This window comes from Anolis carolinensis, chromosome 3 (assembly GCF_035594765.1).
Source record: "Anolis carolinensis isolate JA03-04 chromosome 3, rAnoCar3.1.pri, whole genome shotgun sequence".
Taxonomy (NCBI): domain Eukaryota; kingdom Metazoa; phylum Chordata; class Lepidosauria; order Squamata; family Dactyloidae; genus Anolis; species Anolis carolinensis.
The window spans coordinates 53,126,424-53,154,034 of NC_085843.1; the positions used below are offsets into that span (position 1 = coordinate 53,126,424).

At 37.9% G+C, this 27,611-nt stretch overlaps 1 protein-coding gene across 8 annotated transcripts in view; it reads left to right on the forward strand.

Moving 5' to 3' along the window:
* Positions 1–17,171: 17,171 nt before the first annotated feature.
* Positions 17,172–27,611, forward strand: part of epha6 (EPH receptor A6) — a 579,601-nt gene continuing 569,161 nt past the window's right edge. For 2 of the 8 annotated variants that reach the window (XM_062974912.1, XM_062974911.1), the window contains exon 1: positions 17,203–18,259. In XM_062974912.1, the coding sequence (XP_062830982.1) occupies positions 18,166–18,259 (94 nt within the window). In that variant the 5' untranslated portion in view covers positions 17,203–18,165. Of the gene's footprint in view, positions 18,260–27,611 lie in introns of all 8 variants that reach the window. The other 6 variants (XM_062974917.1, XM_062974918.1, XR_010004132.1 and 3 more) reach the window with 6 other exon arrangements.

Sequence of the window (27,611 nt, forward strand, 5' to 3'; positions counted from 1 at the left end):
TTTTTGCTTTGTGTTGCTGGAAGATATTTCAGCGTTTTGAAAAAAATTGAAACATTAATAAATAACACATTGATAAAACTTGTACAATTTAGAAATCAAATGTAAATGGATTCTTTTTCCATCCTGAGAGTTAACTGTAAATTAGAGTACATATTTGGATTAGATCCCCACATAAATCAAATTGTAACGAAATTTGGCATAACAAGTCAAGATATTAATACATGAGAAGAAAAGGAATGTAAAATATTTTAAAATGTAATACAGCTTTCATAACTGTCATTCTTAACAAAATATTGAAACAAATGCTCAAAAACAAATTCTCAAAGTCTCACTCAGTATAACCCCTTTTTCATATACTTGAAGGTTGGTTTTTTTAAAAAATATATATGTGGATGGTACAGAATTTATCAGTTGAGTGTCCCATAATATTTTGTTAAAGATAAAGATGCAGTGATCAATCATAGGTTCCACGTGATTTAATTAGGCAGTGATTTACATGCTGGGTAGCATTTAATTCCAATAATTTCGGATAATATTTTAGGTGGAATTTACAACCATTTGTTTAAATAGTTTTATGAGCAAACTGTTTTATGAGCAATAATAGAATGAATAAATGATAAGGTTGACAAAAAGATGAAGGAATGGCATAAAAACATATAAATTGAACTTTAGTCATATACATACTTATGTGAAAATATAGCCCACTGAGCAAAATTATATGAATAAAAATATCAAGGAATATACAGCTCTATTTTTAGATAGCTGGGCAGTGGTTTCACCCATTATGTAAAGTGGCTGAAAGTAGAAGATATTTCACATTTGTTGTTCTTGGTCAGATTGAAAAAAGAATTGATTCCATTTTTGAATAATGGAATACTTACAGTGATGATTATACATGATTGAAATGGAAGAGGATTTTTTCCCATAATGGCAAGTATCCCAAGGAAAGCATTCTCTGCACTATTAAGCATATTTTTACGTTGGGGTCTTCCTTCTACAAGATAATTTCTAAAACTGCGTTCACCTTTTTCTACAATTCCCATTCTGAATGAAATATTAATTTATCATTTCGAATTTTGGTTTTCTAATGGTTATTGAAGTTATAGAGATGTTTCATGAAGTAATTCTGATAGAATTTTGGAATATTTTCTCTTTATTACCCATTCCGAGTTTATCTTTTATATTAGCAATAGCATAAGAGACAGAATAAAATATGCTTGCTGAGGTGTCAGCAAGCATATTTTATTATCAAACAGTGTACATGTTAGGGAAAAGTGGAAAATCCATATTAGCTCAGTTACTAATGTTTATGTATTTATTTTATTTATTCATTTATTTATTTCACACACTTGTATCCCACCCTTCTCAGCCTGAAGGGGACTCAGGGCAGTCCTCACAAACGGCAACAATTCGATGCCCAAAAGTAACAATTACTATTAAAGCCAAACATTAAAACATAAATGAATTAAAACAATCATTAAAATCATGCAAGTTCCAAATGTATTCTGTTAACTACAGACAATTAGGAATAAGAGTATTAGACAACCTTATTGGCACGATAAGTAAAAAACAGAGTGAAAATAATGTGTCTGCCACACAGAGTCAGAAATTAACTTGAAGGGCTGTGTAGATCATAACTATACAAATACTTCCTTTTTTTTTTTTTTTTACAAAAAAACCTTACAAAACAAATAAGTTGGATTGTAATAGCCCTGGCTGAGCTTGTCAATGAGCCAAAATAGCTCATTGATGCACACAAAATCAAATATTGCCTCCATTTACTTAGAGATCTACTTTTTGTTAAGATGTGCAGTAAGATGTGTCAAAATAATTGAGATAAGAATTGTCAAGCAAGGTCCCATTGAATTGTGTGAAATTCTGAGTGAGCATTCAAGGCCATTAAGAGGTGCGCTTTTGCTATAGTGGTGTTATACAGTATATCTTCCATGCCAAATGCTACTGAATGGAATCAGCCATGCATTCAACGAGTGGCTAGTTTAAATCCTTCTTCCACATTGTTCAAATGCCCTCCGAACACAGCAAGCATTAGATGCAGAAGCTGCCAACTTACATCCTGATTAGCCTCAATCTGTAAGCAAAATCTCACTGGTTATTCTCCAGCATTTGATATCAGGCAAACGCTCATCTACTCTTTAATGAGAGCAGCACCAAACCAAATGAAAAGGTGACAACTGCAAAAAAAATGTGAAGGTGACTAAATTTAATATGAGTTTTATTTCCTTTCTGTCAGAAAGATTCTATTTTCTAATGTGGATAGGAGTGGAGGAGAATTTCATTTCAGTCCATTTTGAATAAGCATTTATTAACATTCACAAATGTCTTTGCATTCAGGATAGCAAGAAAGGTTTAAACAAAGGAGAGGGGGACAATTAAAGTCACAGGGTCACCCAAGCCTGACTACTCAAGCTCTGGATGCTCACAACCTGTGGGTTAAACCCCTATGAATTCACCTATGTAAAGGATAAATAAGAATAATTAACCAACCCTCATTCAATTCCCCCCCCCCCCCAAAAAAAGGTTCTTAATCCTTAATACATATATAGCAGGCAGACACAACATGGTTCTTTCTAAATGTTGAATTGCTGTAGATATTGAATTTGGCTAATGACAATTGAGATGGATTTCAAGATAATGCATATTTTCCATATTAGAGATAAAAGAATTTGAAGATTAAATTAATTCTGATTTGCAAAAGGGAAAATAGAGAGATTTCCCCCCCCCCCTTAGATATGCACTTTTCACATTCTCTGTATTTCTAATTTTAAATAGATGCTAAATTACTTGTACCATGAAAAGAGGAAAGGAGGAGGGCTATATCATGATGAACCCTCTGCAGGCAGAACAGGGATCATGCTGACACCTACTGCTTAAATTTCTTACAGACCGTGCCCTAAGTAATTGTTGTTTTCTGCTACTTTACATTTCATGCAGAGATGGGCCATAGCTTAGTAACTGAACGCATGCTTTTTGTGCAGAAGTCTCAGGTTAAATCCCTAACATCTCCAGGTCAGGCTTAGAAAGAACCTTGTATAAAACCCCCAGAGAGCTATTACAGTCATTGTAGACCATATGTGCTCAAACAGTCTGGCTTGCTAAAAGGTATTATTTTGGTATTATCTTTTTATTATTATTTTATAAGCAGTTCATAGTGTATTAAAGTACAGCTGTGAGATTTAATTAAATAGTGGGGTTAATTAATTCAAGTTTAATTGTGAGTTATTAAATATATAAATATTTCAGTTAATTAATTGATAAAGTTACCAGCTTTGGGGGGAAATCTCTTTATATTCTCAAAGAATCCTCTGTTCTACAAAAGAGGAACATGAAGTTCAAAGGAAGTAAACTGTACATTCCTTCAATATCAGTGGTAATATCAGTGATATTATGCACTAAGTATGGAAATCTTAGAGACCATATACCAAAATCCAATCCATTTCCAGGCACTCTTCAGAGTGTTAGTTTGGCCTACAAAATCCTAAATGGAGTAATAAAGGCAGCCTGATTTCTATCCTTCTAGAATCTGGAATCCCCGATGAAAGTCCTTTTGTGTTCTCCTGCCCCGCAAGGCTAGGTAGTTGAGTACACAAGTCAGGATTTTCCCTACAAAAGCAACATCATTATAAAACTCCATCCAAAGGTCAGCTGCATATCTACTGAGTGTATATCTATTGAAAGTAAAAAAAAACAACTGCATTGTTTCAGTTTTAGTGGGAATAAATGTCTATGGGATTCTTCTGTAGAGCAAGAACATTTTAAAACCCTGTTGATGTAGCCTGTTGATGGGTTTTTGTTTTGTTTTTTGGTCACTGCATTTTACTGTTGACTAAAAAAAATAGGAGATAAAATAAAAACATAGTCATTTCATAATTTTTGTTCTGCGTATTTTAATATGTATTTATAGATTTTTTTTACAATATTTATGTGCTTTTATTATGCTGTAACCCACCTTGAGCCATGAGAAGAAGCGGGTAAGAAATCAAGTTGTTGTTGTTGTTGTTGTTGTTGTTTAAAATAATGAACAAGAACGAAGAGTATCCTTCCTATGACGTAAAACTATTAACCAAGAGTTGACAGAATAAACTGTAACCCTTGGTGGCGCAGCAGATTAAACCGCTGGGCTGCTGAACTTGCTGACCAGAAGGTTGGCGGTTTGAATCTGGGGACACGACTAGACTTAATGTCAGGGGAAAACCTTTACCTTTACTTTTACCTGACAGAATAAATGTTAAAAAATATAAATTATGCTATGAAGAATTATTCATATTACTAGGTGAGGTTGGAGAGTTCAATATCACATGTTAAAGTAAGATTTGATATGTTATGTTGAGACAAAATGACTTCTTAGGACACAATTCATTTACATTTGATTTACATATGAGCACCCTTTATCTATATTTGCCAAATACAACAGATTCCTTTAAAAACTATATTCCTAAGAACCAGATGCTTGAATGGATATCATTCCTTTTTTTTCTGTTCTCCCAGAGGCATCTTTTTGAAATTTTTCGAAACAAAGTACTGCATTAGATGAATCTGGGTCTGCCTCAACCAGGCTCTTTTATGACGTCTATTGGTCTTTCAGCCCTTTAAGACCTAAGACAAAAATTAAAAAGAAGAATGGGCTTGATCAAGGGTCTGGAGAACAAGCCCTATGAGGAGTGGCTTTAAAAGCTGGGCATGTTTAGCTTGCAGAAGAGAAGGTTGAGAGGAGACATGATAGCCATGTATAAATATGTGAGGGAAAGTCATAGGGAAGAGGGAGCAGGCTTGTTTTCTGCTGCCCTGGAGACTAGGATGCGGAACAATGGGTTCAAACTTCAGGAGAGGAGCCTCCACCTGAACATCAGGAAGAACTTCCTCACTGTGAGAGCTGTTCGACAGTGGAACTCTCTCCCCCAGACTGTGGTGGAGGCTCCTTCTTTGGAGGCTTTTAAGCAGAGGCTGGATGGCCATCTGTCAGGGGTACTTTGAATGTGATTTTCCTGCTTCTTGGCAGGGGTTTGGACTGGATGGCCCGTGAGGACTCTTCCAACTCTATGATTCTATGATTCTATTATTCTATATCCAATATCCATTGCTATTCATCATGGAGTGAGTGTAGATCAGATTAGAGATGGACCCAAGTTGGGAAGAAATTTTATCTATATTAATCTATGGTTAATTTCATGTGGATCCTTATATGTGGTCTTATTGTTGTAGCCTGATTAAAAGTGCAATGTAAGTATACTGAAGATCAGGTCTTCATAGTAATGGTCTTCTTAGGAAGGATACATACCTTCATTTCAACACCAGCTGGATATTTCTTTTTTATGTTTCCAAGTGTTAAATCCATGTCTTCATATACTATCTTTGTTCTTTTGTAATTGTTTCCAATGATTTTATATTGTATGAATCTTAAAAATTTCTCTAAACGGTTACAATTCCTGCACAAAATAAAAATCAATAAACGATTTTATAGAATGATGTTTTGCCGGTATCACAATCCTTTAATTTGTATGCTTGCAGTAGTTTTGAATTTGTGTACACTAATAGCAAAAACAATTCTGAGCTCAGATCAGTTGTCGTCGACTGTATGCAGTCATACTTCCTATTAGCATAATGTCCAATGGGAAGAATTGCTTCTTTTTATTGCAAACAATCTCACCCGAGTGCATGGAATCATGTATGTCACATCATGCCAAACAGCAAGCTAAACAGGCACACAAAAGGCAGAGTTATTGTTCAAGCAGAACATTCATCTATGGAAACAATAAACGTCCAGTCTTGGGCCTGAAGCACTTTCTTCATTATGCTTCAGTTGAATAAGTGCAAAGATATATGGCTTGGTAATAAGTCTTGTTGTTTGCATTTCTTGTTATTTGTACTGTGCTGTAGTTTACAGCCTCAGTGTTTTCTCATTTTCTTCTTCAGACACCTGTACTGAAATGTGTGGAGGAGATAGTAAAACAACCCGAGAGATTAAAATATTTAGGTAGATTCCATATTAGCTCATGACAAATAGTCACTACACAAATGCTTCCATTTCAAAAGCAATACATGTTTTACCATTATTGTTTAAAGGTAAAGTGCTGTGAAATTAAAATAGAACAATTGCTTACTATTTCAATGGGTCTCAAAACTGCTATCAGACCAATGATTCATATTTTTAGAAAAAGAGATATTTAAACTATGTTATACATGCTATACAATAATTTTCTTTTCAATGAGACAGTCTAATTGAACTGCCATTTAAGTTCATGTAGGACTTCTGTATTAATTTTCATTCTTTAATAGTCTTCTTGGGTCTTGAAAATTATATTGATATAGGAATTGCACATGCCAGTATCTAAAAATAGTATTTATAAGTTAATACTTAAATAAAGTAATCCCTAAAAGCAATGTAAGAAAGAAAACCTACAATTCTTTACCTGTTTCTATAGAAGTAAGCCTACTGAAATCGATGGGAGTTATTTTTAAGTAAACACACATAGGATAATGCTACAAGGAGATTTATCAACACCACAAACCCATTTGATTCCAGCCATATTTTAAGCTTAAGGAAACACTATATTCTTCCTTCCTCCCTGTTTTCTTTTTAACTCATAAAACCACACATGCTTCTTCTTGTTGCCACTATTTCAATCATCATCATTATATCTTCCAAGGCTGAGGCCTGACTGCTCTTTCTGTACTTGGGTTTTGAACCCAATTTATATGAAGACAAATTACAGAAAGCAGTGAAGAGGTACAACAAGCTGAGTTACGACACCAGTTTTAAAAATTGGAAGGGCACACTGAAATTAGAAACAAGATTTTATGTATATATATACAGAGAGAGAGTGCTGGTAATTCACTTTTAGAACGTTGCTTGAAGTTCCACTAACAAATAATGTCTATAGATGGAAATAATTATGCTTCCATGACCCTTGCTACCTCAAAGGGCAGGACCAAAATGACCAGAGAACTAAAGAAAGCAACAATTTCTGTATCAAAAAATACAGGCAGAAAAGTTTGCAAAAATGTACTTGTAGTTCTCTAATTGATATGGTTGACTGACTTTCTTATGCTTATGTTCAAACATTTGTGCATAGAAATAAAATCTTCGTACTCAGTTCCCATTTTTTTTAGTATTCTGCAGAATATGAGGCATAAACCATTTATGAAATGAATAAGTATCTGTTTAAAAGAGCAATTTTTAATCTAATCCATTGTGTCTAGGCTTGATCATGTGGTTTTTTTAAAAAAAAATAGAAAGTCTTGTAGAAAGGGGGCAAATAAATAAATACATATGGGGATATGGTGCGAAGAAGGTTAAGGAAAATGCAATCATGTACATATAGAAAGATGGGTATACTTTTCTCAGTGTCTAAATGGAAAGTTATAACAAAGAGAAACAGCTGCTATATAATGTACTGAAGCAGAACAAAAATCATTCTTGTGGCAGAGAAAGTAAATATAGGGTGATGGTGGAAAATGCAGTTTTGTACACAGTTGTATAATGAAAATAATCACCAAGAAAGCTATGATGTTTTCTGGGCCTGACTATTATAATAATCTTTTCCCCATAGTGATTAAAATACCAAAGGGATATAGAGGAAAACAGACTAATAGATTTATCAGAACATCTCCGTTTATGGCAACAAAAATCAGAAAGATTAGACATATAAACTTAACATATATTAAGAAGTGGTATCTGCATCCAAATGTAATTCTGACTTAATATGCCTAATTTCCAACTGTGTTTTTTTTTGGAAATCAGCATTTTGACAAATATGTTTATATAAAGTAATTCACTGACAATCACAATGGAAAAACTTAAAGATATGTCTTTTTTATTTTGCAATAAATTTTCAAAGATGGAATGATAACCATCTTGGGAGAAAACCAGGATGTAAATTATAACACACAAATAACAGTTTGTCATTTCCATTTTACCACCTAAACTCCAATGAAACTATTTATATTTTCTCTAAGTTTATAGCAGAAATTTGTTTTTAATCTTAAATCTTTAATATACAAAATGTATCTTTGATACTTTAGTGCTCTATGTTTTGTCCATTTCTCATACCACAAACAAGGCATATAACCTTTTGGTTAATGTTTTTTCAATTCTGAGGATATATTATTTCTGTTCCTTCCCAAAACACGATATTTGGTCATTGTTAATATTATGGTACTTCTGATAAATCCATAGTACTTATGGTGGACTTGTTAACTAAAAAACAGTGCAGGTAGCAGACAACTGAGAGGTTATATTTCATAAATGTCAAGAAAATACGTTCAGTAAGTAATCACCTACTCTGTTCCTCTGAAATAGTTTTATAAAGAAAACCTTATATATCATATACTGTGCATATAAAACACTAGAGGTTATAGTGTTCTCAATCTTTTGTTGGACTATGTTGCATAACTGATTTTGTTAACTTGGATTCAGATCAGTAGAAATAGATGGAGATTACCTAGTCTATTAAAAACAGTAAATCTAATGTCTGAGCAGAACTATTGCTCTGTATCTTAAAATGTATTACTATATTCAATTTGAAGCAGTTCCATAAAATAACACCTACATTACTATCACCTAGAATTATTTAATCAATTGCCAAATGGTAAAAAAATACTTACCCTTTCTGTACTTGGGACTAATAACTGAGTTTAGGCCTAAAATGAAATCCTAAATAGTATTAACATGTCATTTTCTGGAAAACATGTTTAAAAACAAAGTTAACTTGCTCTACAATTGTACAGGTAGCCCACAATGTTCCTCTAAACATTTTTATTTTATCCTTGAGCAGTTAACGAATTTTAAAGGGCGTTATATTACCAACTTCTATTTCAGAAATATATTATTTTGAAAATATATAATATTTCCCTGGTATATTTCTGGGGAGAGAAATAAACTACAGGTTAAGCAGAGAGTGCAGTAGAATATGGATGTTGTTTAATATCTGGTATCTGACTTTCAAGTCATCTCATTGTATATTATATCTGTAAGAATGGCTTATAAGAAGACGGCACAGAATTCTGATCTATGCAGTATGCTAAAAAAAATAAAATGATTGTGCTCTCTCTCCAGATCTAAAGAAGATGCTGCTGGAAACTTATACATCACACTCCATATTTATCGCCCCTATAATTTCTTGAGTAATAAGTGATTTATTGTTAATAAATAATAATAATAACTTTATTTATACCCTGCCACCATCTCCCCGTGAGGACTCGGGGCGGCTTACAACGAGAATATGACAACAACATAGCATACAATACACATGATCCACTAAAACAATGAGATTTTAAAACAATGCAATAAAAGATCAAAACAACATAATAGTTATTTTAAAGACCGGAACTGTTCTAGACTGCTTTTTTCCACTTTGATTGCATTTCTACATGTTTAAAAAGCAAGTGCGAATCACTGAAATAATGAAATGGCATGAAAGCTTCTCTAAGTTTGGAGGCCAAATATTTAATATCAAGACAATGTTGTAAAAATATATGAGACTGCTAAGAGTTCATCTGTATGATCAGAAATGACTGGAGTTGAATGGACCTAGTTGGATGGAGAAGACCATCACCAGGAGACAGCAAAGGCAGAGCCAAGAGCTTGCCAAAGTTGGAGCAAAAGAAAACACTTAGGACAAAATTCTACAGCTCTATTGACATAGTTTTATGGCATGTAGTGCGACCGACCGTTATGACAAGAAAAGAAATAGGTCTCAGGGAAGCGGAAGAAGAAGGAGGGGGAAGGGGAGGGAGACAGAAAGTAGAAGAGGAAAGAAAGAACTGGAAAGGAAGGGAGGGAGTAATTGGCTCCAACCTACCTTTACTGCTCGCTTTAAATGGGAATACTTGGCTTCAAGGCAGGGGAGACCTCATAGTCAAAGAGCCACACAGGTAGAAAATCACTTTAGAACATGATTGGCAGCAAATAATTTTCTACTATGGGATTCTAATCCTAAACAATGTACTATGATTCATGTAACTGAAACAGAAGAGTATGTAAGTTTCAACTTCAGTTAAAATGGTTACATACTATCATGCCTGGTTCTGTGCTATGCTAGAACAAAAACTATGTATCCTAATTCATCCAAGATGTGTTACACCAACTTGTATTCCCCAATACAACTAATTTCCCCACACCACTGGAGAAATTATACTGTTTAGCTGGCACTGCACCACCTGACATCCACCAGGAAGTAGCAGCAAGCAATGAAAGGACCAAGGCATTGACATCTCTGGCCCATCTCCTGTTTGGATATCAGCCAGCACGCCAATGCCTCATATCAAGAAAAAGTTTTCTAAGATCCACAAAGATACTCGCAGGAACACCTCAGCAAGCGAACGCCCAAAAGTGGCAGCCTGAAACCCGGAACCTCAATCAGTGGCTGATGCTAGAGGAGAAACTCCCTCCTGGGCACACCGAAGATTGGGCAACTTGGAAGGCGCTGAACAGACTGTGTTTTGGCACCATGAGATGCAGAGCCAACCTTAAGAAATTGAGCTACAAAGTCGAGACCACGAGATGCAAGTGTGAAGAAGAGCAAACCACAGACCACCTACTACAATGCAGTCTGAGCCCCGCCACATGCACAACGGAGGACCTTTTTATAGCAACACTAGAGGCTCTACAAGTGGCCAGCTACTGGTCAAAGGACATTTAATATAATGCTTTTTTTTAACTTTGTGTTTTCAAATACATTACAACTTGTACCCCTGGCTTGCTTCTGACTTGATAAATAAATAGTATCCCCCAGTTAGGAACACCACTATTTGAACTATTGTTTGGCCCAAGGCCATTCAGAATTGCAGCTTGTGCTGTTCAGTGGCTTTACAAATGTTGGTGAAGTGGCCACTTCCAAATCTGCTTCTATGAAGGATACTTGAGCTATGTGTTACAAACACTTTGCATATAACTACATGGATAATTAGTCTCCTTCCTGGGTATAGAACAGTTTTACATATGCTGCACTGGGAGACAAGGATATGGTCTTTTGAATTCTTTCTCAAAGACTAGTACTTGAACTTTCCCTTTGATTCTTCCCCACAGGGAAAAAAAATCTGTATTATACATTTTGTTTTCTATGCAAAATAATAATATTTTTAAATTGTTCAGCTATGTTTGCTGCTCCTTTTAATGACAAAGTCTTCTGTTTCTAAAGAATTATTACTTGCTAAAAATGTATACCATAAAATGGCTACAAAATTATAGATATTTTTAAATAAGATCTCAGTTCCAGTTTGTTAAGTCACTGAAAATACTAAATGTGAAATACCGTTTTAATATGAAAATAACAATCAGGGTACACCCATCCTATGGAATTCTTAAGATTTCTTTAGAAATATTTATGCTTTTCATAAGATATTTTATATTTTTATATCTTAACTTTAAATATATGAAAATAATCAATGGAAATATAAATATATTCTATTTATTTGTTGTGGTCAAATGTATTCATCAAAAACTAAGTAACACACAAATATCTGTGTTATAGTGTTAGCTCATTTCATATCTCTGTTGCATTATTGTTTCCAATGTCTTCTACAGTTGAATCCTTACTCTGCTTGAAAATGGAAGCTAAATTTTCACAGCAACCTTTTCAGTAGGCAGCAGTATGGTATTTGAAATACAAAATGAATTTGGGCTTTAGGTTGTATTATTGCTGTTTTTAATCCTTAAAATTTTAGGTGGCAGTTGCCTCACCTCTTGGTTTTTGGATAGTCCCTCTTAAAGATTGCCAGACGGGGGAGTTTTCCCATGGCCGAGACTCCCTGTGGCTAGGAACTCCTAGATATAAGAGAAAGTAATCTTCACCTGGGAGCCCCAATGATGCAGTGGGTTAAACTTCTGAGCTGCTGAAATTGCTGACCAAAAGGTTGGTGGTTCGAATCTGAGGAGTGGGATGAGCTCCTGCTGTTAGCTCCATCTTCTGCCAACCTAGCAGTTCAAAAACATGTAAATGTGAGTAGATCAATAGGCACTGCTCCGGTGGGAAGGTAACAGCGCTCCATGCAGTCATGCCAGCCACATGACCTGCAGGTGTCTATGGACAACGCCGGCTCTATGGCTTAGAAATGGAGATAAGCATCAACCCCCAGAGTCAGACACAATTAGACTTCATGTCAGGGAAAACCTCCACCTCTCTCTCTAATCTTCACCTGAGGGCATGTTTATAGACACATAGGAATTTTGAAAGACATTGTGTGGTCTGCCTTTTCCTTACCTTCATCCTTATCAATCAGCTTCTAAATGTAAAAATAACTGATTGATTTGATTTATATCTCAACTTTATCTCTAAATGGGACTCAAAGTAGCCTTGTACTGTTGGGTATATAAGCCCCCACATCCAAGGTCTCACTAGGTGCTGAGATTAGTTCTTCTGTCCCTTTCTATGTTTCCCTGTTGCCTCTTCCTCCAAATACCTGCCATTTTGTTTATGTCTGTGTGAATATTCATTTTGGGAAAAGGTATGACTGCACTCCATACTCATGCAATTTTTCTGATCCACTAGGGAGCAGTTTCAGTCCTATTTGCATGTACAAATCCAAGAACTGCAAATTTTACAAGGAGCTGCCATTATTGTCATGTGGGAATTCCTTTGTGGGCAGAACATCTCCATGACCATCCAACTATCCTAGACCATTAGGAACAAGTTTCCAGACATGTGTCAATCCATTCTAATGGCAGTATTTTTATGAGAAGTGGCCTTTTTCATTGTGGCATTCATTTTGAGCATTCATCTCAACTTCTTTCTAATTTATTTGATGATACACCATTCTAGCAGCAACATTTTTTTTTACAAACTATGGTCACTTCTCTCCTCATTTGGTGGTTGAATGTGACCTCTTTGTGTACAACCCCTCAATCATCATTCTCACAAGTAGTGACATTTTCTGAGTCAGTGTTCATTTTGCAATAGGATACAACACTTCCAGCATGTGTCCCAGCATGTTATAAATAATAATAAAATAAATAAAACTTTATTTATATCCCGCCACCATTTCCCAGAGGCGGCTCACAAAACACTCAAGGTGTGACAAAAAATACAAAATACAACAAATGCAAAACAAAACACAGGAAATAAACAGTCAAGACAACATCATAAATTCACAGTACCCCCTGGTAAAAACAATAGAATATTGTTTTTCTTAGGTTCTTAGGTCCCTTTATCTTATCTTCTTTTTCTTAGAAGCAAGCAACCATTTTGTTTAATCCTTAGAACAACACTCAGCTTGACTACTTACTCAATTGTTTCTTTAGATAACTGTTAAGTTGTCATACAGAGGCAGGTCTCAGTGCAGAGGTACATTCAACAATATTAGCAAAAATCAGTTCGAGATTCTTTGCATCAGAGACCAGCAGAGGCGGTTCTACCACCAGGCAAACTAGGCATTTGCCTGTGGCGCCATGTTGTTGGGGGCGCCATCGAGGCAACTCCTGTCTCCTCCGGCAGAAAGGAGCCTAGGAAGACAATATGGTTTTTGGGAAGCCTGTGAAGTAAGTATTGCTTATCTTACCTAACTTGGGTGAATTAATTTAATGCATACACACTTATTTAATTGAATGTTCATTTTCTACTGTTACTTTTTAATTTGTGGAGCTTGTTTTAATTCATAGGTGAGCCACTTTTGGCCCCATTTATGAGAAAGGAGGGAAATTGTTAAATAAGTCATAGTACCTTCATTTATAAGTAGATTTTCCCGAGGATTAAAGTTTTAACACCTGTATGCAACTATTTAGTTTAGCAGAGATATAGAATCTACACTTTCTAATGGATGTGCAAGGCAGAGATGGCAGTAATGAATGTCCAGCACTTCTGGAAAATGTCCATTTGAGAAAATCTGACATAAATTGTCAGAAATAGTTGTACTGATTCAGACTACTGGGTCATCCAACTCAGCCTCCTCCTCTGTAGGAAGTCTAGGAAGCAAGGCAAGTGGGGCTTCCTCCCTGGGGGCATCCTTGGTTGGGGGGTGTTAGTTGGCCCTTTCTGTCTGGATTTCCCATTTTCAGAGTGTTGTTCATTTAGGCTTTTCCTTAATTCCTCCTTATTATCAAACATTTTTGCTTATCCAACACTTATTTTTCAGTGATTGGTTTTTTTTGGCGGGGGGGTGGGGGCAAAATTTCTGTTCGCCTACACTTGAAAATTACCTTGGACCGGCTCTGGAGACCAGGGTATGTTCTCAGGCTTGCTGGGAGACTGGACTTTCAGGAATGAACAGAGATTTATTGTGGAATACATGGGACATTGAAGGGCTAATTTGGCTTCATCCTACAAACTGTGATACCAGTAATATTCAAGATGCGACCATCCTTCAATATCTCCAGAGGAGCAACTTAATCCTTCTGTTTTTCAAAGAAAAATGATATAAATTATTGTGCATCATACATTTTTATATAGAATAGCTGTTCTATATAGAATAGCTGGTGGTCTATTGGTTTATAGACACTGGAGAGCTTCAAAGAATGAACGAAAATCTTGTAGTCAGTGGGCAGTACTATAATACCTGTCTCTTTAAGCTGGGGGGGGGGGAATTGCCAATCCTACGTATCATATAGCCTGAGTTGCATTATTTTAGAGCTCTCATAAAGTGCTAACAAGGTATGTAAGATTATTTGTTCATGGCGTGCAAAGTAATGAATCCTAATTTGTTTACCTTTCATGAAACATGAGCAGTATTGTGCCGGCGAAAATAAAATTTCATACACTGCATGACCTGCTCCAAAACACTGCTATGAGAGGTGAGCCAGTTATGCAGCCTAGAACAGACAAAAAAAATCAGCAAGAAGTACAGTGTGACTCCTTATCCATGGATTTTGTATCTGCATTTTCACTTATCCACACTACAAAAAATACCACCACCCTGGCAGTGTTTATGGGTCTCCCTAAGTCCATTGGTATGATTCTATGGTATGTTTCCAGCCCAAATGTTGTCAAAATATAGGATTCTTTATTATCCATGATTTCAGGTATTCATGGAGAGTCTTTGAACTGTAAAATATAAATATGGTATAATTGCACTCTCTCTTCTGAGGGATGCTCCCATAAAGCCTGCGGTGCTGCATTCCTTTAATCAGGCATGTGTCTTGATAAAGCTAAAGGTTGGGACAGTCCTTTTGGGCCTTGAGAGGCAGAGGAAGTAGGACCTTTCCAAATGAATATGCTCCCAAATACGATGGGAAGCTGATAGAATTGGATGATGTTCAGTGAGATCTCAAAACCCCTTCAAAGGGAAACAAGCCTCCCCCTCACAAAAAAAAACCCCAAGAGTAGGGCATCTATCACCTTTTCAAGAGAAATACCTATCTCATTTTCTTTAGGAAGCATTTTGCCTTGAAGAAAAGCTAAGGAGGAGGAGAAGGAGAGGGGAGCTAGGTATACACCAGGCATGAGCAAACTTTGGCCCTCCAGGTGTTTTGGACTTCCCACAATTTCGAACAGCCTACTGGCTGGGTTGCTATAAGTTTTCCAGGTTGTACGACCATGCTCTAGAAGCATTCTTTCAGATCTGTTGAAAACTAGTCAAGTTGGGTTTATATATCTGCAGAAAGTTCAGGGTGGGAGAAAGAACTCTTGTTTGTTTGAGGCAGATGTGAATGTTTCAATTGGCCACCTTAATAAGCATTGAATAGCCTTTCAGCTTCAATGTCTGGCTGCTTACTGCCTGGGGGAATTTGTCAGGAGGTGTTAGCTGGCCCTGATTGATTCATGTCTGGAATTTCTCTGTTTTCTGAGTGTTGCTCTTTATTTACAGTCCTGATTTAAGTGTTTTTGAATGCCGGTAGCCAGATTGTGTTCATTTTCATGGTTTTCTCCTTTCTGATGAAATTGTCCACATGCTTGTGGATTTCAATGGCTTCTCTGTCTAGTATGACATGATGGTTCTTAGAGCGGTCCAGCATTTCTGTGTTCTCAAATAATATTATGTCTTCAGGTTGCTTCATCGAGTGGCTGACTTCTCTGGCTGGATTAATCTGCAGTGCCTTGATTCATGTTTGGGCAATGCTGCGTTTGGGGGTCCCTATGTAGACTTGTCCACAGCTGCATGGTATACGGAAGACTCCTGCAGAGGTGAGAGGATCCATCTCTGTTAGGAATTGCGGGAGTTGAAATCCAAAACACCTGGAGGGCTGAAGTTTGCCCATGCCTGGTCTACACTACAGTTTGGAACTGCACGATATGCCAGTGCAGACGCAGCCTCAACATCTGCTAGAAATGTTTGTTTTTGTTTTTGTGTGTGTCAGGAGCGACTTGAGAAACTGCAAGCCTCTTCAGGTGTGAGAGAAATGGCAGGGGGTGCCCAGATGTTTGATGTTTTTCCCATCCTTGTGGGAGGCTTCTCTCATGTCCCTGCATGGAGCTGGAGTTGAGAGAGGGAGCTCATCCACGCTCTCATCGGGCTGGATTCAAACCAGCAACCTTCAGGTCAGCAACCCAACCTTCAAGTCATCAGTCCTGCTGGCACAAGGGTTTAACCCACTGCGCCACCAGGGCTAGAAATTGTAACTCACCAGCAATACCTTAAGGATGCTCAATATGCTTTTAACCAGGAGCATAGCCAGAAAAAAAATTCGGGGGGTGGGGTGGGTTTGAAACTTTTTTTTAGCGAATCAAGAAGAGTGGTTCCATAACCACAAAATAATTTAGAAATCAGGCTCTATGGATAAACTTCAGTGGACACTCATGGCGATTTGATTAATCAGTTAAAATAGTTAAAATTCATGAGTAAACCGGGTTTTAAAAAACTGAAAAAATTCAGGGGGGGTTGAATCCCCTTTTGCTACAGCCCTGGGAGAGAGGATCCCTCTCTGTTAGGAATTGTGGGAGTTGAAGTCCAAAACACCTGGAGGGCTGAGGTTTGCCCATGCCTGGTCTACACTACAGTTTGGGACTGCATGATATGCCAGTGTGGACGAAGCCTCAAAAATCTGCTAAAAATGATAACTCACCAGCAATGCCTTGAGGATGCTCAGTAGGCTTTTAACCTAATGCACTTTTAAAGTTTAGCCAGGACCGCCCTCCCAAGAAAGGGTGGGGGGTTGAAGAAGGCGGGATCTCTGCCTCTCTCTCTCTCTCTCTCTCTCTCTCTCTCTCTCTCTCTCTCTCTCTCTCTCTCTCTCTCTCTCTCTCTATTTCTCTCTCTCTCTCGGTCTCTATCTTTTTTCTCTCCCCGTTTTGTCTTGTCAACTAACCCCCTCTAGTGCTGAACAGGCTGCATTTGACCTGCGGGCTGCCGGCAGCCGCTTCCCAGCCTCGGCGAGCGGGAGAGCGGGCGAGGGGCTCCTTCTCCTCCTCCTCCTTCCTCCGCCTCTTTCCCGGGGAGCCACGAAGGGGGCGACCAGAGCCGGCCTCGCTCTCCTCCCACGGAAGGCGCCGTGACTCCTGCCGTTGCCGCCGCCCCCGTTGCCTTCCTTTCCCCCTCCCCGCCCTCGCTCCCTCCCTTTTCCATGCCTTGGCGGGGAAGGAAAGAATCACCAAAATAGGAGGGAAGGGGAGGGAGGTTTGGCTTGTATATCGAGCGCGTTGCCCGCTTTGCTTGCCCTCGGGGACCTCCCCGTCCCGCCGCGTTTGGACGCTTGGACTCTCTCGCTGAGGTGCTTTGGAATTCAAAAAGGAGGGGAGGGAGAAGCAATTGAAGGGGAGGAAGGAGGACTCCGCCGTCCAGCCCTCCAAGGAGAAGAGGAAGGAGGGCGAGGGCCACGGAGGAGAAGCCTGGCCCCCCTTCGAGCGCCGGGAGCAAGTTTCCTTGACAGCCGAGCGGACAGAGAGTGAGGAGAGGAGCTGTCCAGCATTTCAGCAGCTTCCCGCCAGAGAGGCGGGTTTTCCTTTGCCGTTTGTATTACGAGAGGGAACTGAGAGGAGGGCGGCAAGGACCCCTCTTCTCCCAGCCCATCTCTTCAGAGACGCGGACGGAGGAAAGGAGGGGATGCCGCCCCTCAAGCCTGTCTGTCGGCGAGGGCTGCTCCACTTGGGGAAGGGCTGAGAGGAGAAGCCCAAGGCTGGGTCTCCCGCGCCCCTCAGGACGGGGCGCTTCTCTGCCCGCCGAGCTGCAGCCGGACTGGACGGGCTGGGAAAGAGGCCGGCTCATCTGCGGGCACGACCCCCGCCTTGGAGCCCTCGTGGAAGAGGAGGAGGCGGAGGGAGGGGTCCCGGAGCCCCCTCGGCCATGGGGGGCGCCTCCGTCCTGTGGCCATGGAGCCTGCTCTTCCCTCTCCTGGCAGGGCGGCCCGGGGGCTGCAGCCACGTCTCCAGCAACCAAGGTAAGGAGGGGCAGCCTGAGAGGGCTTGAATGCCATGGGAAACGCGCTTTCAGGGCTCCTCCAACCCCGCCAACCCAGGCTTCCCTCATCAGCGAAGGGGAAGAGCATCCTTCCCTTGGAGTGGGGAACCTCCATGGGTGGACTTGCTCCACTTGCCGTGGCTTTCATTCCACCCCCAGGCCCTGGGCGCCTCCTTGGCAGCCTCACGCTCTGCCCCTGGTTACAAACTCACTGGGAAACTGGGTTACTGTGAATTGTCTGGGCTATATGGCCATGCTCCAGATGTTTCGCCCACATCCATGGCAGGCATCCTCAGAGGTTGTGGGCTATGTTGGAAACTAGGCAAGGGAGGTTTATATATCTGTGGAAGGTCCAGGGCAGGAAAAAGAACTCTTGCCTGTTGGAGAGAAGTGCCATTGTGGCAATTAATCACCTTGATTAGCATTGAAAAGCCTTGCAGCCTCAAGGCTTGGCTGATTCCTGCCTGGGGGGATCCTTTATTGCAACATGTTAGCTGGGAAAGTGTAGGACATTCCCACCTCTCTGTCTGCATTGACATAAATAACCTGTTTTGTTGCTGCTCTCATATGGGAATGCCCGAACACAGCCTGAAAATAAACCCTGAGCTTTCATTGATCAAATGCATCAAATTCACTTTGCCCTGGGATAAAGCAGTGAATATTTTTTAACCCATGATAACTCCAAAGGGGTTTTGATTTACTAGGAAAATCTATATGATAGCCTCAAAGCAATTTTCTCCAGATTTTTGCTCTCAAGTTTGACATATTGGGTTTTTTTGCCCAGCATTCATTTCAAGGATATGCCCCTTCTGTTGCTTTCCTAGCTATAAACTGAGCCGCGGTGTCACAATAGGTTAAACCTTTGTGCTGGCTGGACTGCTGACCTAAAGGTTGGGTTGTTGACCTGAAGATTGCAATTTGAATCTGTGAGATGGGGTGAGCTCCTGTCTGTCAGCTCTAGCTTGTGGGGACATGAGAGAAGCATCCTAGCAGGATGGTAACACATCTGAGTATCCCCTGGACAATGTATCTGTAAGTGACCAATTTTCTCACACCAGAAGCGACTTGCAGTAAGTCGCTGCTACACAATAAAAAAATCTATAAACTTTGTTTTCAAATCTGGTTTTGGGGCATAAGGATTGCTTCCTCATTTGCCCAGGAGCATCTTTCAGGGTCTTAAGGCCTTTCCCATCCCTAAAGCTTCCTTTGACCCTCTGAAAAACCCACTTTGGGAAGTTAGGGAATCTCATAAAGCAGACTATATTGCTGTACAAGGGTACAGCAAAAGAAACGTCTTAGATCCCCAATCCTTGTGCAGGAGATGAAGGTATGTACTTGGGAGACTTTCAGTCATGGCTTTAGGTCTCTGGCAAACTACTTTTTAAAAATGGCCCTTTGAAACTTCATATCCTGTCACATGTTCTTCTGCTCTTCCCATCCTTATCAGCATTATCAGTTATGTCACATCTTTCCTGGTAAAATGCTTTTACCTTCTTTATGTTGCTCTTCCTTGTATCTGCACCACACATAGGCAAACAGTGTTCCCATTTTCAAAATAGGAAACTAAGGCTGAGGTAGAGATTTATGATACATCAGTGAGCTTATGGTTGTGCAAATATTATAACCTATGTGGTTTATAACCTATTCACTTATCAAATCTAATAGCCTAGGTTGGTTGCCCCACAAAAAAACCCTTTGAGTTTTGTTTTTTAAAAAATATTTGGCTCAAAGTCGAAAGCTTCTCCTTTGTCATCTGAGCACAGCTTTGTTCTGGACAATTCAGAACAGATTATCCCTAATAGCATAATTGTTATCATCAGGACCCACTTTTATTTCTTTGGAGTGTCTCATGCCAACCCATCCTATTAGTACTTAGTGATTTGTGGACACTCATGCTGAGAGTAGAAGCCACTGAATGTCAACAGATGAACTCCTATTGATTTCTCTGAGTTCAGAATTCTACCCCTGCAGGACACAGTGGGCAATATATATATATTTCTCCTCAAAGCAGGGTTAAACTGGTAAAACCTTCTTACTTTGAGAGTGTCATAAAGAGACATGAACTATAGGATAAAAGAAAGAATAAATGTCACTGAGAAGGAAGGCCGGCTATCCTCTACAGACTGTTTCTATAGATCGGTAATTGGACAACCAAAGTTGCTCTGGACTAAAAAAAGGGATTACACACACACACACACACACACACACAGTTTTAGGTCCAGACATGAATTTGATGCTCTTCCAGGATCTTACAAGTCAACATGGAGTGACTGATACCACCATTAACAAATAACAGAAGGCTCTTCACTATTATATATATATACTAGCTTTGCCCGGCCACGCGTTGCTGTGGCGTTGTCTGGTGGTGTTGGTGAGAAATTGTTGAGGTAGTGATGGTATTGAATGACTGTTGTATGGTTGTCTTTATGTTTAGTATGCATTTGGTTGTTTGTGTACTGTGTAAGTGGTGAGGATAGAGGGGGTCTATGTCCCTGTGTAGTATTGTATAGTATTTATACGTTGTCCATGTGTTGTGAATGCTTGGATTGTGTCCTGCTGCATAGTAGAAAGGGTTGGGCTGGATGGCCCTTAGGGGTCTCTCCAAACTCTTGTGCCTGTCCCCTGGGCTGAGTAGGTTGCTAGGAGACCAAGTGGGCGGAACTTAGCCTTGTAACTGGCAGCAATTGGATAAAAACTATTATTCCTCTCCCTGTAATTAGGACTTTATTTTTCTTTTCTTTTTGTTGTATCAACCTAGAGCCGTGGATGATGGGTTGTGTTGTCAAATTTTGAGGTTGGGGGGCCTGTAGTTTTGTTGTTTTGTCCGCTGCCCTGATGCCATCACTCTTTTATATATATAGATATATATATGCAGTGAATATTGAGGCCCATGCCATTTGTATCTTAAACCTCATTTCTAAATGCACTAGATGTTTGAAGTGCTTTGGGCATCAGAACTTCTATCTTTGATCATATATGCATGATGCAATTTAGCTGTATTTTATTAACCATGCTATTTTTTAGCTTCCCGACATCCCCTCTACAGTTCATTCAAACCTATGTGCACTGCTGGGTCTAGCTTAATTACAAGGAAGCACAGTGAGTGCCGACTGGTTTTTTTGGATCCTGACTTTTTAATGACTGTTAGCCTTTCATGCAGCACAAGTGTTACATCTGTGTTGTGCTTGTGTGTGTCTAAGAAAGGAAAGGAAGGAGGAGGGGGAAGAAAAAAAAGCAAATTGATGGTGAGACCTACATTTGAGAATTCAGCATCATGCTAGAATATCTTCAAACACATAATTATTTGGGCATAAGGCTGAATGAACTGCTGCATAGTAGGAAGGAAATATTGAAACATCCTTGCAGCTTTGGATGTGACTATGGTGGTCTCTCGTGTGTGTGTTGTAAAAAGAAATTGCATGAGCTGGACTCTTCATTGTTAGTGTCCATCAGCAACCTGCCTTCTGAAATTGTCTATCTTGTCTCACCAAGCTTCACCTACTTTTTTGCAATAGAAACTATCTTTTTATTAAATAATTCTGATGATGATACCCTAAATCCAAGGTTACTTCCAAATAGGATAAACCAGCTGAAATCAATGGGGATTATTAGTCACCACCGAAGTAAAGTGCACAGATTTCAATTGATCTAATCTAGATAGAATTAACCTTGGGTTTATCTCTGTATCCCAGGATATGATAGGTAGAAATTTATATAAGTCTGTTGTCATGCCCTTATCTTTTATTGACCTCATCTTCATAACTCAACACAATGGGTATATCTTAAGAAAATAAGAGTGGAAAACTAATACTTTGGAAGATGCTAACCAGCTAAAATATACATTTGGGTCTGATTAAAGAGCTAGTTAGTTTTATTGTTCTACTTTCTTGACTAAAACTGAATCTAAAATAAAAGAACATCATCTATACCCATAAATCAATTTACTATATTGCTCTTATCTAATGTTTCCTGTATTGCAAAATGATTTATAAGTAATTAATTATGCTTATATTCTAACTAAACTCTATAATGTGCTTTTTCTATGCATCCAGAGCATTTCACACACTTGATTGTCTGGCCTGATCATACATTAACAGAGTGATGTGACTGCCATTTTCTTTTGAATTCATTGCATGTTGTTTTATTAATATTTATATAGAGAACATCACTCAGGACATTAGAGCTGTTTCTGATCACAGTATCACATGTTCTAAGTAACCATGGTTAGTATTTATGTCATTGGACTCTATCACTGGATTGTCTACCTTTAGAATTTGACCAGATAGAAACAAGTCATAAGGAACCATCTATTTGCTTATATCCTTGAGATTGCAGTTTTAGAAATCTGTGCATCAACCATGTAAGACATGATGGCATTCATTTTTTCTTCCAAACTATTGGGTGGATAGGACTATGTATGACATATGGTTTTGCCCAAGCTGATATATTTCACTTTCATATGTGAGCTGATATATTAACTATCAAACATCACTAACATTCTGTCTTTATGTGTTTATTAGCTTTACACCCTGCTTTTCTTTCAATTAATGAAAACATTTTTATTAATTCTTAAGAAATTCTTACACATATTATGTCTGAATTGGATTTAATGTTTATTCTGCATTATAAGCAACATTTATTTTTATGCTTGCCTTCTCTCTGTAGATATCCAAATTGCCATATAGTAGTGAAAAATAAAGCTTTGGAATATAATAATGTATTAGGTACATATAATGGCAATATTGAAAGGAATCAACTGTTATCGTGTCAATACATCATAGATTAATTTTCATAATTCCACTATCAAAAGTTATTTTTGAACCAATAAAGATGTCAAGGTGCTAAAATTATTTAAGAATGAAAACATATCCAATTTGTGCAAAACAGCATTTTTCCTTCATTCAGACTCATTCTCCTAAATTAGTAATCAGCTTCAAAGTTTACATTCAGTCTTTAGTGCAAATTACCATTGTTCCTACACCAACACAAAGTGATTGAAAAGTGTTTATTTCCAAGTAATTACTTAGAGTTATAGGCCAAAGGAGGGCTCCAAAGTAATGTCTGTAGTTAACAATTTAAAAAGTAACTCTTCACTTCCACATTTTTCACAAGAAATTAGAATAATTACTTAGATTTTTTTTTAAGTATAAATGCTACAAACTGCTGGTTTATGCTACAAAACAAATTCTCCTCTCATCCACTTTATCATTACTTCAACATCAACACCCAAACAGAAAGGTGGTGTAGTAAGAAAGGCATTTGAACCATGTGATATTCTTCCATCATATTCCTCTGCTCATTCATAACTGTAACTCGAGCTATAGCTAACCCATAGTTACACAGCAAAAGAAGCTTTGTAATCCTTCTACAATCATAAAATAATATTAGAATCTCTCTTTACCTGTTCTCTTTGAAAGCAGTTTCATCTATACGCAAATTGCTCTGGAGAACCTGATGCCAAGAGAAGTGTTCTCTCTAGGCCTATGGCATGATTCTGTGGTCAACGTCCATCAAATAATTGTGCTGAAGGCCTACAGAGAACATTTCTTTTGGCATTTTCAAGGGCTAGATACTGCTTTGACTGGAAACCTAAGACAGCATTAATTTTAAGTAAGAAAAATAGAGTTCCAGATCATGTAAAAATTGTATTATGTTAAGGGTCCCAGAATGGATCCCCCACATAACATGCTGGCCTACTGTAGCAAAGATCAATATGTCTAATTTTATGTAGCTGATTGCTTTCCAGTTCCAGTCACAACACTGGCAATATTTTACCATCGCCTAGACCAGTGAAGGCTAAAATGTGTGTGCAAGGGAGTAAATCCCATTATACACAGAAAGAGTATATTTTAAAAACATGGATATATTGCAGAAGTTTAAGAAGATCAGGATCTGGTCCTATGCATATTTACTTGGAAATGTCATGAAATTCTACATGATTTACTAAAGAATAGACATGCATAGTATCATGCTGTGACTACATTAAATCATGCTGCATTAAATCATGCTGTGTGGTGAATACATGAAAATTCTATATTCCAGATGGCAAAAAGGACATTTTAATGGGTTTAAGGATTTTATAGGCCTCATTTTCCATTTTTTACCCCAAACCTCTTGGCATTCTGTAAAATACCATTCTTGAAAAACAGGATCATACTGTCAATGGACTCATTTTAAAATCTACTGAAGCAAGCATTGCTCATAAATAAGAAATAGATTAATTTCCTCCTTCCACAGAAATGAAATCTAAACCGCACAGTACTGGCTTTAAATAAATGCCACAGAAACTTTGATTTAAGAAAAAACATTTTTTCCTCAAATCAGTTGGAAAGTGAATCATAACTCTCAAGGACAATAATATTAAAAATGTCAGGTGAGCAGAACTATTGACCACATTCATACACCTGAATTAGTTCAAATTAATTATTTCAGAGTCAGAAAAAAACAAATTTTAACAATCTGTTTTCTATATAATCTGTAATAACACAATGAAACACTTCATAATGCCATTTTGTTATTTGCTTAAGACAATAAGCAAAGAAACTAATCATTTTTTCATCTTGTATTATAAGGTGTATTATAAAAAGTTAAACTCCCTTTTGCTTAGAACACCTTTCTCCTCTTTCAAAGTATTTGTAAATAGTAAGGATTTAATACAGCAAGAAAGCCAAGTTGTACAGAAATCCCATTGTGGCAAAAATACAGGAAATTTAATAACCTTTTATCATACCCTGTTTCCTCACATAGGCATGGCTACTAGTTAGGTGTTTAGCTTGTTGATTTCAAAATACATAGACCTTTGTAAACTGATAATATAATTTTTGACATCATAATATTTAGCATGCATGTACTAGAGTTTAAAAATATAGAACCTTGCACTGGATACATAAGTAGAATGTTTTTTGACACAATTGGATGACTGAAGTGCTGAGGCTTCACACTCAGGTTAGGGTTAATGATCATGATAAGATTTAATGTATACTTTTTATATATCCCCAGTCCACTTGGAATTCCAAAGTATTATGCCCTTATTATTCCCTACTGAAGTCAACTTACTAACAACAGTATGTCACTTTTCCTTGGTGGCAGCATGGTTTACTGAAAAGGGTTATTTACTTATTGATTGACATGATTTTTTTATCCCAACAGATGACATTGGCATAGATTTTTTTCAAACATTCTGATAACACAAATAATAGTTTTCTTGGGGCAATCGTTAACCCATTTGCTATTTTTGTCCATATAAAACAAAAGTTAAATTATATATGACAAGTTGTTGACACCTATTGACATTATCCGAAGTTCTGAAGATGACTATTTATTTATTTATTTATTTATTTATTTATTATTTACTGTATTTATATCCCACTCTCTCTAACCCTAAGGGGGACTCAGAGCAGCTTAATAACAATCTTTAGAACATGTACATTGCTGGTCTAATTCTTTCTGTATTCTGCAGCAAGACAAAACAGACAAAAAGCTCCCTTCCTGGTGCATGAGGATGAAAATAATTATTGATTGAATCTATTCTGGATTACGCCATTCTAGAATGGTTTACTCTTTGTCATGTTACAAAAATGAGAAGGGACTTGAATTCATAGCAGTGCATATTTTTGTATTAGGTAAACAAATGCAACATGATTTTTGCTGGAAATCATGGCCAGCTATAGCACATAATAATGGGCTAAATAGGTAAATAATCTGACCTGGTGTAACATAGCTTTGTACATAAACGGTTGCATCATCTATAGTTCTTCCTTCTTGAAAAACCTAACCCACTCCAAATGGCACCTGGAACGCTAGTAGGCTGCTGTGTGTGTGTGTGTGTGTGTGTGGGTATGTATGTAACCACATGGATGTACTTATTGCATTTTGAGGCATTTATATTCATGAAGTAATTTCTTTGCTGTTTCAATAGAACAGAATCTTTGCCTCATTAAACTTACTTCCTGGGCTGCTCTATGGTTCTCCTTCCCTTGTAAATCAATGGAAGGTGCCATGTTCCATCTGTGACAAGGAATACTGAAACAATAGTATTGGCAAAGGGGTGAACTTCATTCATCCTAATTGAGTGGTAACTTCAAAAATACATTGTGACTGAGCTAAGGACTAGGCTTCACTTCTGAAAAGATCTGTGAACAACCCAGATAATTACTCACAAACCACTGTGCACAAGCACTGCAGCAAAACCCAACTTGAAATCAAGATATTCTGACTTCATGGGCTCTAATTGTAAACCACTCCCCCTCCCATTTCTTCTCTATTAGTTATTTATTTTTTATATTACAGAAGTAACCAAGCAGATAGATAGGTAGGTAGAAAATATAGTTTTGTTGTTGTCTGCCAGACCTATAACAGTACCTTATCCCACCCACCCCAATGGCATACTCGCAAAGAAAAGGTTTTGTTCTCTGTCCTTAGAAAATTGCACATTTCATGACTAGAAAAACAAAAGAGGATGATTAATCATATTAAGTAAATATGGAAGAAGATCCAATTAACCTGGATGCCTTGATTATATCATTTCTTTCTAGGTGGATTAGATATGTTATATTTCCTACTGAGTGGGGAAATGTATAAATAAACATAATAATAATACCTCTTTTTAAAAAAATGATGATAATAAGAGTAGGTTACAGCTAACAGGAGAAGACGTTGAAGACTTGACAATGGGTCTGAAGCATCTATAATGAAGAGAGTGAAGGAAAACAGGGAGGAAAAATACACAGGTAAATTTTTATGGTGCCCTACAAGTTGCTACAACAGCAAGAAGCATAAATACCATTAGGATTTGTGTGTGAACTGTTAATTCATAAACACACACACACATTCATTCTCAAAAGCAAAAGACGTTTTGGAGCCTAAAAACTGGCTAGCAAGTTGAGGGACATTTTAGCTCAGCCATAATCATTTAGATTAACTGCAGATATATACTGTGTTGAAATATATGTATAGTAAATTACAGAGCAAGAAGGTTATTCAATGAAAACCTGTAAATGAGCCATGAAATCCACATGGCCACTGGCCACTTGTCATCTGAGTTGTTCTTTATTTTGGTGTTTACATAAGGCCCAGTTAAGTCATTTGTCACTTCTATTGACCCTAAGATTAGGCACCACAATTTGTTTTCTGTCTATCAATGGCACACAGACTAAGGTCTCTTAGATAATTGGGTCTTTCCCTAGTTTAATTGGTAAGTGAATTGGCTTCTCAGTAAAAAGCATGAAACAAAATGTAGCTAACGCACTAACAATATCCTTAACCGGTCCTTGCAAACTCAGGGCTTCCTTCATTCAGGGCTTCCCACTTGTAATGTGGTTTTCCTTTCCTCA